Here is a 13,534-nt window from a genome sequence, read left to right as displayed (position 1 = left end):
ATGGCTCTGCCCTCGCATTTACGGGACTCTTACAAGCGATCACTGGCAGTCGAAGAAGCATCGGTCTTGAGCGCAGACCTCTTCGGATGACGGATCAAATACACTTTATCAAAGAAGCGTCTATCCTGTCCGACTTGCTGGCGTAACGAGAGTAAGATGAGCCAGAACTTCTCGTTTCGCAACTTTCCAGAGACCCTCCTCTAAACATAAACACCTAAAGGGAGAAGAGGGTGATGACTGTAAAATAGGAAGAGGATGATGACGGTAGAATGAGGAGAAGATGATGACGGCGGAGTAAGAAGAGACTGTTGGTGGCCTCTTCTCATCCGCATTCAAAAGCCGACCAGATGAAACCTTTCGAGATTCATGAAAGATCATCTCGCAATATAGGGAAAACCCTACGAATTCTTGAAACTGTGAAACGAATGAAAGAAAGGTATATAAAGTCCGCCTTTTTGGCCTGACTCCAACCCCCAACACCCACATCTCATTCCAATCATCATTCACTTGTCATTCAAGACCCACTTCTCATTCCAAATCCAAAGGCCCTCTTGTCATTCAAGATCCAATTGCCATCCAGTCAGCATCACAAAACAATGATTGTAGCACTCAAATACAAACAAGCATGGCATCACTTCGCAAGAAAAGGCTCACAAGTGCAAACGCCAGCATACATCCTAGCCAACCAAGATCTTCTTTGACGCTCCGGGAAAGACTTTGAAAAATTCAACGAACGCCGTCTCATATGCGTCCTCACTCAACCGGCATCATCCAATCCTGATTCATAGATCACAGCTCATTCAAGCAGCATCATTCTCTTCTTGTTCGAAATCCACCAATCGTACAATCAGCATCACACACTTCTCTTTTCAAGTCGTCATACAACATTGATCGCGGTAATCAACACAAACACAACCCGCATCACTTCATGAAAAGAGCTCACAGGTACAAACGCCTGAACGGGGCCCAAATCAGCCAAGATTTTACTCTTCCGATCGGACGAAACCTTTCAAAGTTCATGAAAAGTCATCTCGTACGTCACTCAGGATCCAATCATGACATGGCATTCGGACAAGTGGGACAAGAGAAGAAATGGTACAGTACATTTGACATCAACATTTGTCTTTCCTCTGCCCTCTTTCTCCATGCTCCCACTTCACACTTTTTTACTGCTTCTCCCAGTGACATTCGTTCAACTTTGCCGAAGAAATTCGTCATCATGTGTTGGGCTGAAGTGAGGTGGGTCAAGTCGGGCGAAATTTTCTTCATTCGAGGATGATTCTGCACTCACATTCACGGAGCTCTTGCAAGCGATCACTGGCAGTCGAAGAAGCATCGGTCTTGATCGCATACCTCTTTGGATGACAGATCAAATACACTTTATCCAAGAAGCGTTCATCCTGTCCGACTCGTTGACGTGACGAGAGCAAGATGAGCGAAAACTTTTCCTTTCGCAACATTCCAAACACCCTCCTCGGTACATCTAGAGGGCGATGATTGCGGAGTGAGAAGAGGGTGGAGCGAGAAGAGGATGACGATTGAGGAGTAAGGAGATGATGATGACGGTGGAATGAGGAGAGAAAAATGACGGCGGAGTAAGAAGTGACTGTTGGGCCCGCTGGCATAGCTTTTTTTTTCTAAATTTAATTCAAACTCTTTTTTAGTTGCATGAATGATGATTAAATTGTGTGATCGATAATGTACATTTAACGCTGCAGCAACTTTTTTCTCAAATGAGATCAGGTTTCAAAATAAATATTGTAATGCAAATGTTTTCGTATGATCAGATTAAATAAAGATTACAAAGGCTCTATAGAAATAACCTGCCTGCAGGTTATTGTAGGATGATTGAGTAAGATTTGAATAGAAAGCAATTGCTTTAGATGTATGTCGATCACGTATGACAATAAGAATGGACCTTCGCACTTTGGACGGGTTTAACCGATATGTACGCATCTACAAGTTCTTTCTTCGACATTTACAAGGATTTGTATTGCAGTCAGGGCAAACAGGTAAATCACTTGTATGAGCATTTGGACCAGGAACACTTCCACCATGGTTATGTACAACAATACTTGGCTGACCAATAGCGCTTTTCATAGAAGCTTGAGGTGAATGAGAGCCATTTACACTAGGACTACCTGTCGTTGGCACAGGTGCTTGCAAGGACATTTGGACCATTAAGAGTAAGGTCTATTATCAGAGTGAATCAGTCAGTAATGCTTTCAATTCGAATATGTTGGATTGACATACCATCATGATCACAGGAACGACATTGAATGAAAGCCTCTTTATGATTCTAGGGTTCTAAATGGTTTGAATATATGTTATAAAGGAAGGGGGAAAAGGTAAGTAGTATGATCGTCTTCTTTTATACTTTTTATTTACACGATCATATCGAGCAGGAATGAATGAGCACTACGTTTATTTGCTGCTTTACTCTTGACACAAAATCACTGCTTCATATCAGACAGCGTCAGTTTTGACGGGTTGTCAACATGCATTGTGTAACATGACCGAAAGGGCGCCGAGTTGGTGAGGTGAAACGCCTAAAGTTTAAACAGAAAGTATCGCCTCGTGAACTATATGATAAACAAAGTATAGATTGAATCGTCAAGACAGAATAAAAGAAGATGTTATTCGCCATTAGCATCTTGGTTCCGTCAAAACTGTCAATATGCATTATATACCATGGCCGAAGGGCGCCGAGTTGGTCAGATGAAACGCCCAACTTTAAACCGAAAGTATCGCCCCGTGAACTATAAATGACGATATAAAAGAAGATCTTATTCGCCTTCAGCTTGCTCTTTTATAATGTCGGTCGAACGTTGTGTATGATAAAGGAAAAAAGGATGACATATATATTGAAGGGTCTTTGTCTTCTCTCACAGCCAGAAAAGGCCGACATTCAATCGGCAGTTCGATGCGTACAGAATGTGATCACAAATGCAATGGCAGTGTTTAGGCTTCGCCACCTCTCGCATTATATCGGACCGTACATTCTCCGATTCAAACAATAACGTATCTTACGGCTTTGCATACGGGGCACAATGCATTGGCTTCAATTTTTTGACTATCACACTTTTGCTTCGAGGTATGATACCGTATTCCGCATTTACGATCTACTTCCGCCACTGACATACCTTTTTTCTAGATTCAATTCCACATTGCTTTCAATTGCATGAATGATGATTAAATCGTGTGATCGATAAAGTACATTTAACGCTGCAGCAGCAACCTTTGTTTCCTCACAACTCTGCCTTTTCTTCTTCTTCCCTTACAGGTGGTCTTTTGTCCTGATGTTGATAGACACGCAGACGGGTCCTGAAAGCAGGATGCCAAATGACGCCAGCACTTGGCCGTAAGATTTCATATCCCTGCATAAGGAGTCTCCATTCTTTTTCTCTACGGAATCTTTCTTCACGTAAATCCGATTCACTTTTTGGCGGATCATTCTTTTCGGTTGCTGTAAGTTCACGTTGACCACGAACATAAGAACGTGTATCTTGCAATCTACGTTTAAGTTCTTTATAAAAATTTTCTTTTGCTTTTTCAACGTCTTGTGGTGTTTGATTAAATTTGGGTAAATAGAATCTTTCGGATTCTAGTCCCCAATCTAAATCACCTCCTTGTGGTGGTTCTGATCGTGCCAATTGTCCTTCTTCGTTCAGCACAACTTCGTATTCGCGTGCATCGGTTTTATCACCAAGTGCTAAGTTCATCGCGGCCTGTCCACCTAACAGGAAGCGATCTCTATGATTGAAAAAGCCAACGATCTTACGTGGGACATGTCGGAATCCTGTCAGATTGACATAATCGACGAATGTGATCGGAGGTTGAGCGGGAACTTCACTTGGAGGTTCTAGTAGTGCTGGGTTGACGTTTATCTCTTCTTCATCGTTTGATTTAGGCTGACGAGCAGATGAAGTCGATGAGTTGATTGGCTGGAATGCAGGATTGAACGACATCGGTCCTCTGCCAGGCGAATTCAATCTGCTCGGTAGAGGAGCACCAGCACCATCTGGCTCAACACCATCATCTGAAGTCAAACCGACGTTAACCTTTTCAGATTCATCGTCCATCAAAACTTCCTTTTGTTCTTCAACTTCATCGAAAGCTCCGTCATCACTCAAGATGCGTGCTAGTTCATCGTCCAAATCTTGCCTCTTTGGCGGCAGTCTTGTCGTCCATCCTTCGCGTAGTCCCCATGCCCATTCCTTGTATGCTGGCCTTCCCACCAAAATCACCCCACCATCTAATTCTTGCTGTAGTTGTTGTTGAGGAGTGAGACTGAATTGTGTCAATCCTGCAATTGTGGGATCAGGCATTGTTTCAGTTGCGGTAGAAGGAGGTGTACCCCAAGGTTCCAAGCCTGCTAGTTGACGTCTACGAGCATAATGGCGTTCACGTAATTCCCTTGCAAGTCCACCATGTCTCGTTCCATTTGTCGTACTCCAGTCAATACCAGCAGCTACCAAAAATGGTTTCACATACAGTTTAAAGAACAATAAACTCTTTTCATAATCTTCATCTCCTGGACTTCTGGCCGTATACACAGCTACCTTTCTTGGATATTCGTTTGGCTTGAGTGGCTCTTTGGCAAGATGGCTGAGTTGATCAATATATTCCTGTTTGATTCGCTTGCATTCTCTACGATCGTATATGTATAGCGATGAAAGTGAGATTGTCAAACCTAAAAAGATACTCCAATTCCTTGACGGTAATCTTGGTTGCCATGTTAACACCCCTCGTGGAATGCCCATAAACTGTAACGGTTTCAACATTGGCGGTACAGGTCTTGGCGGTGCTTTTACCTTTGTTGCTGGTGCCGGTGTCGGTCCAGAAGCGGACGGTCCCGCATCTGTCTGTCCCGTTGTCGACATCTTTGGAATGATTTGATGGTGGTTAAATGACTCTCTTTGATTAAAATTAAATTTTATTCCCATTATGATTTTTATTTTTTTTCCCTTTCTTCGCGAGCGCACCCGTGCCAAAAAGTGCGCTAAGAGAGAGAGAAAGAATGCGGAAATGCAACCTTAAAAACAAAAGGCGGCTCGTGGGATCGGAATTTTTTCCGATTTAAAAATCAAGAAGAAGATTGATTGTACAGTGTGGAGTGTGAGCATGTATCTTCCTTCTCTACCACACCTCCAAAGATGGCTATGCCATTCTCATCTCCTGATGAGGCTATCATAAATACTGTCGTACCTCTATCCGAGCTAACGCTATCATCAACATCAAGAGCACAAGGAATAAATGTGGAACAGCTTTATGATATCAAACATGTCGCCCAACTCATTCTACAGCACAACTTCCAGAGGATAGCATTGCAATTTCCCGATGAACTTCTGAGTGATGCAAGTAAGGTATTTTGGTCATTGGAAGATACTCTCAAGCGCTCGAAAGGATTGAGAGACTTACCGGAACTGTACGTCCTTGCAGATACATCCTATGGAAATTGTTGCGTCGATGAAGTGGCTGCAGAACATATTGATGCAGACTTGGTAGTTCATTTCGGACATGCTTGCTTAAGTCTCACTTCACGTTTGCCTGCTATTTATGTCTTCCATCGGCTACCTATCGATGCGAATCAATGTGTGGAACAGATAGCCACCAGACTGGAGGAGCAGGACGGGTGGAAGCAGAAGAAATTGGTGATGATGTATGATGTAGGATATGAACACGCAAGCACGGAGATTCGCAAGCTGTTGGAAGAGAAGCTCAATTGCAAGATCTTACTCTCAGAAATGGACAAAAGCGTCAACTTTGACCGTTATCTCTCACAGCCCACTTCCAGCGAACAGCCTCAAACACAAGGAAGCTCGTTTGCTAGCACAAGCAAGAACAAGATCCCGGACGAGCTAAACGTCGACTCGGAAAAGGAAGTCATTCACCTTTACATCGGCCCTGAATCTTTGGCATTGACGAATTTGCTGCTACGACTAGGCCCTACAGCAACCGTTATCCGATATGATGCAGAAAAGCAGACGACTCAAAACGAGAGCGGAAGAACGAACAGACTCTTGCAAAGACGGTATGTTGCCGTTCAAAAAGCCAGGGATGCACAAACGGTTGGCTTACTAGTCGGAACATTAGGCTTACGATCCTACCTACCGCTCTTACAACATCTTCGTACACATTTGACAGAAGTACAAGGAAAGCGAGTTTATACAATTTCGGTAGGAAAGTTAAATCCAGCAAAGTTGGCAAATTTTCAAGAAATTGACGTTTTCGTTTTAGTTGCTTGTCCGGAAAATAGTTTAGTTGATTCTGCTGCTGGTTTACAAGGAGCACATGATAGTAGAGATTTTTATAAACCGATCGTTACGCCTTTTGAAGTTTTGACGGCTTTCAAAGGAAGGGAATGGACGGGTGAATATATCCTGGATTTGGAACAGGTTTATGGACAAGCACAAGCGTTTGATACGGCCGAAAAGGAGAAAAAGGGTAAAGCTGGCAATGAATCAGATGATGAGGATGATGAACCTCACTTTTCACTCATGACAGGTGGACTAATTTCGAAAAGACGTGCATACGATCCGAGAAATAAGGTTGACAGTCTAGAAAACGGCGGTGAAAAAGCTTTGATCACTTCAAACAGTCATGCAAACGATGCAAATGAAGGCATTGTTACCGTTCGTAACGCTGATGGTACACTGACAAAAGTTATGGAAAGTGCCGGTGCAGCCCATCTGGCCACAAGATCATGGCGTGGATTAGAACAAAGACTTGGCGTTGATGAGCCTGCTCCGTTGGAGATTGGAAGATCGGGTATTGCAAAAGGATACGTTGCAGGGGAAAAGTCAGAAAAAGAAGGTAGCAAAGAGGAGTGATATCTCAAAACAAAACTGTACAGTACTACTCACACGCACACAATGTACAACAAATCAATGCAAAAGTTGTTCATATTATGAATATAATAAAAAAGACGTAAAAGGATTGTTGTATACATGACTTAAACTTTTATTTTTTCTACTCCTTGATAACTTTTTGCGCAAGTGTGATCTTGTCACCCAAGCTAAGTGCAATACCTTGTGTTTTACTACGGATACGCACATGACCTTGAATAGTTTGATCGGGTAATTCTTCTATGGACAAATTGGCCAAAGCATCTTCACCAAACAGTGATCTTGCATACAAATTAGCAGACAAGAAACCACATTCGCCTGCTAAGCTTGCATCGGGCGTCAAACATGCCATATTTGTCGATTTAAGAATGTGATCCAGGTATGTCCGTAGTCCCTTGATGTTCGTATTGACGCTAACTTTGTTCTCCCACTCGAATTCGGTCCACATACTCCTAAATTGACCCTCAGTACATGTGGCTGGGTGAATATAGTCCATAATATCAATGTGAATATCGTTTAGCACCACACACTTGGAGTCTCCGCTAGATGCCGTTCCTGTTCCTGCAGCACCTTCATAGGTGATGTTACCAAAGATCACACCAGTTTCCGTCGATGAAACCTTGATGGTAGCCTTGATCGATTGGTAAGAATATGCTGCCAAGGTGTAATTTGCAGGTCTCTCGACAAGTTTGAGATCTCCCAATGTTGCGAATTCGATTGTGAGATTTTGCAGCGTTTCAGCAGTTTGGTTAACAACCAAAACATCCAACAAGATATCAAATTGATGAACGTTGACGTATGCTTCCGCATAAACCGGATCGGAAAACCCTGTAAGCTGGACCACGCGTTGAAGCTTGCTAATGAAATCATCTTTGTGGGTTTTGGAAGAGCCAGTAGCCTTGTTCAATTCTGACTCATAGTCTTCAGCATTGTTTTCAACCAATGTTGCAGTGGCCGATTTCTTTGATAGCTGACGGAAAGGTACGACGTCATCAGGTTGCACCTTGATCGCAACATCTCTTGCTGCCTTTTCTGCATTCTTCCGTTCTTCTGCCTGTATGATCTTGGAGTATGCTTGTTTGGTATCTTTCAAGAATACATCAACTGCCTCTTCATCCTTATCTTCCTTGATAGTTGCTAGTGTTTGAACGCAAGTCATAATACGTTCAATACTGTCTTCATCGATCGGTGCTTGTGCGAATTTGGATTGTCCAGCACGAACAACACTGGTCATGATAAGCATTGCTTCGGCACGCAGAGCATTCTTGCTTTGTGCATCAGAGCTCAACTCAAAGTAACGCAGAACAAGCTTTGTGAGGGTTGAAGCAAGCACGGTTGCTGTGTAGAAGTCGCCCAAAAGAATCAATGAACGAAGGGGTGGCTTGGAAGCATTCTTGACAGCGTCTAATCTCGCAGTTGCACTGGCTTCTGATGAGAATGCAGTTTCTGTGGCATAAGTTCCATCGGCTCTGACGCGATTGGCAGGCTTTCCTGTTGCTGCAATCTCATCCTTGAGACGACGTTCTTCCTCTTCTTCTCCGCCGTTCTCTGCACGCTGTAGGAGTTTCTCTTCTGCTGCCAGGATTGGAATCTCTCCGATAACCCGGCGAATTTGTTGCATGGCCTCTTTAACATCTTCCAATGTCTCGCAGTATTCACCCACAATCCACAGTGATCCTCTGAAGACCTTTCCGCTCTTGATCTCTCCAAACGTCCGTAGGAGCTTGTCCACAATACTCGAACGTAGGTCGGGGAACTTTTCTACAACTTCACGAACAAAGCTGATCACGTCCACTGCACTTGGGTTGGAAGAGTCTCCCAAGAATTCCATCAAAACGTGCACAACATTCGATGCAACTTCGCTGAATTTGATGGCACAAGTGTGAATGGATTGAATGAGCAATTGTCTATACTCAATGTTTTTGTCGTAACCGCCAGCAGCATCTACTGTCTTCATCAATTCTTTCTTCAAGAATAGCACAACTTCTTCGATATTGCGTGATGAGACCATTTCCAATGCAATACCCAAAGCACGACGACGAACGTCCATATCGGGACTTCCCAAGACACGCAACAAGTCCATGACGGCCGGGTCGATAACATGCTCGTGACGCGAACGTAGACCGTCCAGTCTTGCTAGGACGATCAATTTGACGTTATTATCCGATTCACGAACAACCAAATCGATCAAAGCCGATGCAGTTGCTTTGATTGCAGCGGGATTCTGGGTGAGAGAAGTGAGAGTGATTGCTGCCTCATACTTGACAGCATGCGATGTTGCAGAGAGGAGTTCCGAGATTGCGCGAATGTACTTGGTCCTGTTTGGGCTGTCGGGTTTGCATTCCTTACGAATGAGCTCAATGACAGCTAGCTGCATGAGCTCATCCATAGTCGGGATCGATTCGTATACAGACATCAAATATTCGACAGCCTTGTCTGTGGCCGCGTTGCAAAGCAAGATGAATGCATTACGTTTGCAAGTTGCATCTTGTTCCGAGGCCAAAAAGGTTTCCATCAATTCGGGTGCGTCACTGAACATGGCTTCGTGTCTAGAGTAAATTTGCAAAACACACAATACGGCATTTTTGCGGACGTACGAATGGCGATGTTCCAAACATTGTCGAACGGAGGGAATCAAGGCTTCCAGCAATTCGGGCTCTTTGATCTTTTGCAAGAAACGGAGTGTAGATCCTCGAATGTATTCGTTGGGATGCTGAAGGTCATTTCTGATAGCATTCACCACCAAGATCATCTCTTGCTTGAGCTTCCCTTGGTCATCGTACTTTGGGCAGACCTCCCAGTAAAAGTGCAACATCTTTTTGAGTTGTTTATTCTTGCTCGGTAGGACATATTGAATGATTGGCATCAAAAGTGTTGGTTGAGGTTGACCATTAAGGGTAGAGACGATAATTCTTCGAAGCGTTTCAAGTTTTGTATCATCATCAGCTTTTTGTAGAATTTGCTGTAAATCGGAAGCTTGCAATTCCATTCCATCGTCGAGAGGTGCGACGACGGTATATGCTGTGGCATCCATGCTGGGCCAAAGTTAAGCTCGAGCACGTATCAAATCGAAGAAAATGAGCGTCAAGATCGAGCGAGAGGGATTCAACAGCACAGCCTTTGTTACAGCTCAGAAATGAGTGATGACAGCAAACTCCCTTACTGGCTTTTGATGGTGGAAGCTAGATCGTGATGAGAAGGAGAGTGTGTGTGTGTGCTTCTTTGGTTTGAACGCATTCCAAAGTCAATGCATGGCGTGCGTGTGTGTGTGTGCACTGCTGTTCACAGCTTTAAGCACTTTTAGAGTGACTTTATGCCTGCCTTTCTTTACATCCAACGACGTGTCTTCCCATCTGCTGTCTCCGTGATGCTCCCCACGTGCAGAAGAATGAGAAGAAGTTAGGAAGATTACCTTTTAGCGTGTTGTTCCAATTTAAAGCTTCTCGGAATAAAAATTGATTCGGTCATGATTAGCTTATGATCATATCAACAATCAAAAGATGCTTCGGAGTAATATAAGGAGTAGCATTGCAAAATGTAGTCGATCCATAAGGCCATCCTCAAGGCTTTATCGTCAAACAATTAAATGCTCAATCAACATACAGCATCATCACTTCCACCACTCACCTAACGCTCCACTTTGGGAATCAAGATCACTTCGGCTGCAGCCTCAAGGGAGGCCAAATGCTCTAAAGATTCAACAGAGATACTACGCATCTGAACCAGAAGAGTCAGACGCAGTCATTGGGTTACTAAATCTAGTCGTACGCAAGCGAGATCTGCTGATCGAACAAGAGAGACAGGGAAAAGGTGACGTCGCAACAGCCAAAGCAATCGGAGAATTAGATCAAGCGCAAAAGCTTCATAAAGAATGGAAAGAGATACAAAAAACTGCAGCAAACCTGCTGAGTATGACCGATCCAGCCGTTGAACCTGATGAGGATTTACGTCAAATGGCCGTTGCAGAAGCAGAATCAACTTTGCAGGTAATTGATGAATTACGAAAGAATATTAGGGCGGCAATTATTCCTCAAGAGCCAGTCGACAATCAATCTGCAATTATTGAGATTAGACCTGGTGTTGGCGGTCAAGAATCATGCATCTTTACTGCGGAATTGGCAAGAATGTATACACGATTTTGTCAAAATGTCGAATTAAGCTTTGATGGTATCCCAAGTGGCTTGCAGGTAGAAGAACTTTCGGTCACCCCAGCTGATGCCCATGCCACCGGTGGAACAGATGCATACAAGGAAGTCTTACTTTCAGTCAAAGGTCGTGGTGCATATGGCTTACTACGTCATGAAGCTGGCGTTCATCGTGTTCAACGTGTGCCTACAACGATTGCAATTAATAAATTACAAAGCAGCACAATCGCAATCGTTGTGTTACCATCTGCTGATGATGACAAGAGCTCGAGCAGTAAAGCGTCTTTAGATGATCTAGTGGATCCAAAAGATGTCAAGGAAGAAGTAATGCGAAGTCGTGGTGCTGGCGGACAACATGTGAACAAGACTGAATCTGCTATTCGATTAACACATGAACCTACCGGAATAACTGTTTCCATGCAAGATTCACGATCACAACATCAAAATCGTACAAAAGCATGGGAAATCTTACGTGCTAGACTTTTAGATCGAAAGATGCGTGAAGAACAATCTCAAGTTCGTGACGTTCGAAAGAGTCAAATTGCCTCGATGAACAGAATGGATAGAATTCGTACGTTCAATTATCAACAAGATCGCGTAACGGATCATCGGATTCCTGTTTCTACCAATGGACTGGATGATATACTGGAAGGAGATACCAAGAACGGTGGCTTGCAGTACCTGATCGATTCGTTGAAGGATCATTACGACAATTTGATGATCGATGGACTTAGAAAGGAGATCGAAGAGGAAATTAAGCAATTGGCAAGCTCTCTAGGAAAATGATTAAAATATTGCCCATCTGATAAGCACAAATTCGCACACAAGACTTGTACAATATAAATAGATACCATTTTTATTGCAATTGGCATGCTGTAATGATACATCACTTCTCATTTAAATGTAGTATATATAGGACTGCTTCATCAGCTCAATTGAGCGCCTGCGAATCCAGGTGCAGTAATGACACCCTTGGCTGTGCGAATCAAGCGATTGGTCTTCTCTCCGCTTTCTTGATCTTGTGGTCCTGCTCCTACCCATGCACATTCAAAGCCTTCTGTGGTAGTGTAATTTGGTTGAATGGTCTCAAAGATCTTCTTCTTAGGGTTGAGCTGTGTTTCAGGCTCTAAGCCTTCATAGCCTTCTACGTAAACACAATCTCCAACAGCACTTCCCTCAGGAGGATGAACTGGTTCTACTCCAGCATCTTTCGCATCCTTTTGTGATGCACATAATAACATTCCATAACTCTTGATTCCACGCATAGAAGCTGGTTTGAGATTGCAAACACCAACAACCCATCTATCTTGCATCTTTTCGATAGGAACGTAATTCACCAAACCGGATAAAATCGTTCGTGGTCCTTCTGGCTCTCCGAAATCGACCTGTTCCAAATACAAAGAATCCGCATCAGGATGACGTTCGACTTTGACAATCTTTCCTACTCTCAAATCAACTTGAGATGGTATCGGGATAGTAGGAGCAGCTGGTTCATTCTTTTTCTTTCCACCACCAGCTGCTTCTCCCTTTGGTTTCTTTTCCTTCTTTGCCCCGGGAGCTGCAGCAACGGCTGCCAAACCACCTTTTTCTGCTTTACCTTCTTTTTCGGCATTTGCGCTATGCTCTTTTGCCGTTTGAGCGGCTTGCTTTTGTTCTTTTGCTTTTTGCTTTTCGGCTGCAACATCTTTACGTTCGATCGTAGGTTGTCCTTCGAACGTAGGATCAAAAGCAGCATATTGACTTGCATTATCGTGTGGTAATTGAGATGCTACATGTGAGATATGCGAAACGTATCGGGTCACATTCAAATGTGCATATTGTTCTGCTGCAGGAAGTTTGGAAACTTGATCATACAATGATGAAAATAAACCAAGGTCGGCCAAACTGATTGCATTTCCAGCAATGAATGTCTTATTTGCCAATACTCGATCAAGAACCTGTGATGGAGATTTGCGTGAAAAGAATTTGCGATCAAGAGGATGAGAGTTGCGAAAGGAGTATAAAGCAGAAAGAAAAGAGATTGCTGTTAGCCCAACTCGGTGACGTATTGACAATCGAGACGAACGAAAAAGCCGAGACAAGAATGCAGTAGGCCTGACTTGAACACGTTTCTGAGAAGTGAAAGGATCATTGCCAGCTTCAGCTCTCGCTGTCCGAGTCCCAGATATCCTCAAAGCGTTCCGTCTCACATCCATTCGGCTTCCTCCAATTCTAGATTTGCTCACCTTTAAATCTGTAACATCCTTTCCACCGCTGTTAATCTTGGCGATCCAAGCATCGATATCCTTCTTCACGACTTCATCTCCTCCACCCAAAAGAGTCGGTCCAAGTGCCTTTTCAGCTGAGCTGATATATGCTGCGTTTGCCATATTGACCTTCAAAAGTAGAATGACGGTGGTATTGGGATCGAGAACAAAAGTTGGAAGATCTGACCACACGATTGTATGCACCCACCTTTTTGCTAGTGTTTAATTTTTAAGAAGAAATCCAAGGCCTGGCTCAATCTTATGCGGCAAAGAAAAAGATGACTAAGCATGGAAA

At 43.5% G+C, this 13,534-nt stretch overlaps 5 protein-coding genes across 5 annotated transcripts; 2 read left to right on the top strand and 3 right to left on the bottom strand.

Annotated features, from left to right (window-relative positions):
• Window positions 1-200: 200 nt before the first annotated feature.
• FA14DRAFT_191460 (uncharacterized protein) lies at window positions 201-4,912 on the bottom strand (the record flags this gene model as incomplete). Its single annotated transcript, XM_025501866.1, has 4 exons — window positions 3,282-4,912; window positions 1,983-2,193; window positions 1,292-1,483; window positions 201-214 (listed from the first exon to the last, which is right to left on the bottom strand). Exons 1-4 carry the CDS (start codon window positions 4,881-4,883, stop codon window positions 201-203), a joined length of 2,019 nt encoding a protein of 672 aa, XP_025354706.1. The 5' UTR covers window positions 4,884-4,912.
• A 191-nt stretch (window positions 4,913-5,103) lies between these two features.
• Window positions 5,104-6,902, top strand: FA14DRAFT_72136 (diphthamide biosynthesis protein). The gene has a single exon (XM_025502761.1). The coding sequence runs from the start codon at window positions 5,157-5,159 to the stop codon at window positions 6,831-6,833; it is 1,677 nt and encodes a 558-aa protein (XP_025354705.1). The 5' UTR covers window positions 5,104-5,156; the 3' UTR covers window positions 6,834-6,902.
• On the bottom strand, window positions 6,892-10,041 carry FA14DRAFT_161803 (putative SEC26). Its single transcript, XM_025499304.1, has one exon. The coding sequence runs from the start codon at window positions 9,880-9,882 to the stop codon at window positions 6,973-6,975; it is 2,910 nt and encodes a 969-aa protein (XP_025354704.1). The 5' UTR covers window positions 9,883-10,041; the 3' UTR covers window positions 6,892-6,972.
• A 286-nt stretch (window positions 10,042-10,327) lies between these two features.
• FA14DRAFT_161802 (release factor) lies at window positions 10,328-11,886 on the top strand. Its single transcript, XM_025499303.1, has one exon. The coding sequence runs from the start codon at window positions 10,349-10,351 to the stop codon at window positions 11,777-11,779; it is 1,431 nt and encodes a 476-aa protein (XP_025354703.1). The 5' UTR covers window positions 10,328-10,348; the 3' UTR covers window positions 11,780-11,886.
• Window positions 11,887-11,919: 33 nt separating this feature from the next.
• On the bottom strand, window positions 11,920-13,188 carry FA14DRAFT_124562 (nucleic acid-binding protein; the record flags this gene model as incomplete). The annotated part of the gene is made up of 1 exon (XM_025496650.1): window positions 11,920-13,188. The coding sequence occupies one exon, from the start codon at window positions 13,186-13,188 to the stop codon at window positions 11,920-11,922; it is 1,269 nt and encodes a 422-aa protein (XP_025354702.1).
• Between the last annotated feature and the right edge of the window lie 346 nt (window positions 13,189-13,534).

The sequence above is a fragment of the Meira miltonrushii genome (genome assembly GCF_003144205.1).
Source record: "Meira miltonrushii strain MCA 3882 unplaced genomic scaffold FA14scaffold_3, whole genome shotgun sequence".
Classification (NCBI taxonomy): Eukaryota; Fungi; Basidiomycota; class Exobasidiomycetes; order Exobasidiales; family Brachybasidiaceae; genus Meira; species Meira miltonrushii.
The sequence above is the reverse complement of the archived record's forward strand: the minus strand, read 5'-3'. Positions and strand labels throughout refer to the sequence as shown.

Excerpts from the sequence above, each read along its gene's own strand:
- FA14DRAFT_72136 (XM_025502761.1), top strand. The coding sequence starts at position 5,157 with ATGGCTATGCCATTCTCATCTCCTGATGAGGCTATCATAAATACTGTC.
- FA14DRAFT_161803 (XM_025499304.1), bottom strand. The coding sequence starts at position 9,882 with ATGGATGCCACAGCATATACCGTCGTCGCACCTCTCGACGATGGAATG.
- FA14DRAFT_161802 (XM_025499303.1), top strand. The coding sequence starts at position 10,349 with ATGCTTCGGAGTAATATAAGGAGTAGCATTGCAAAATGTAGTCGATCC.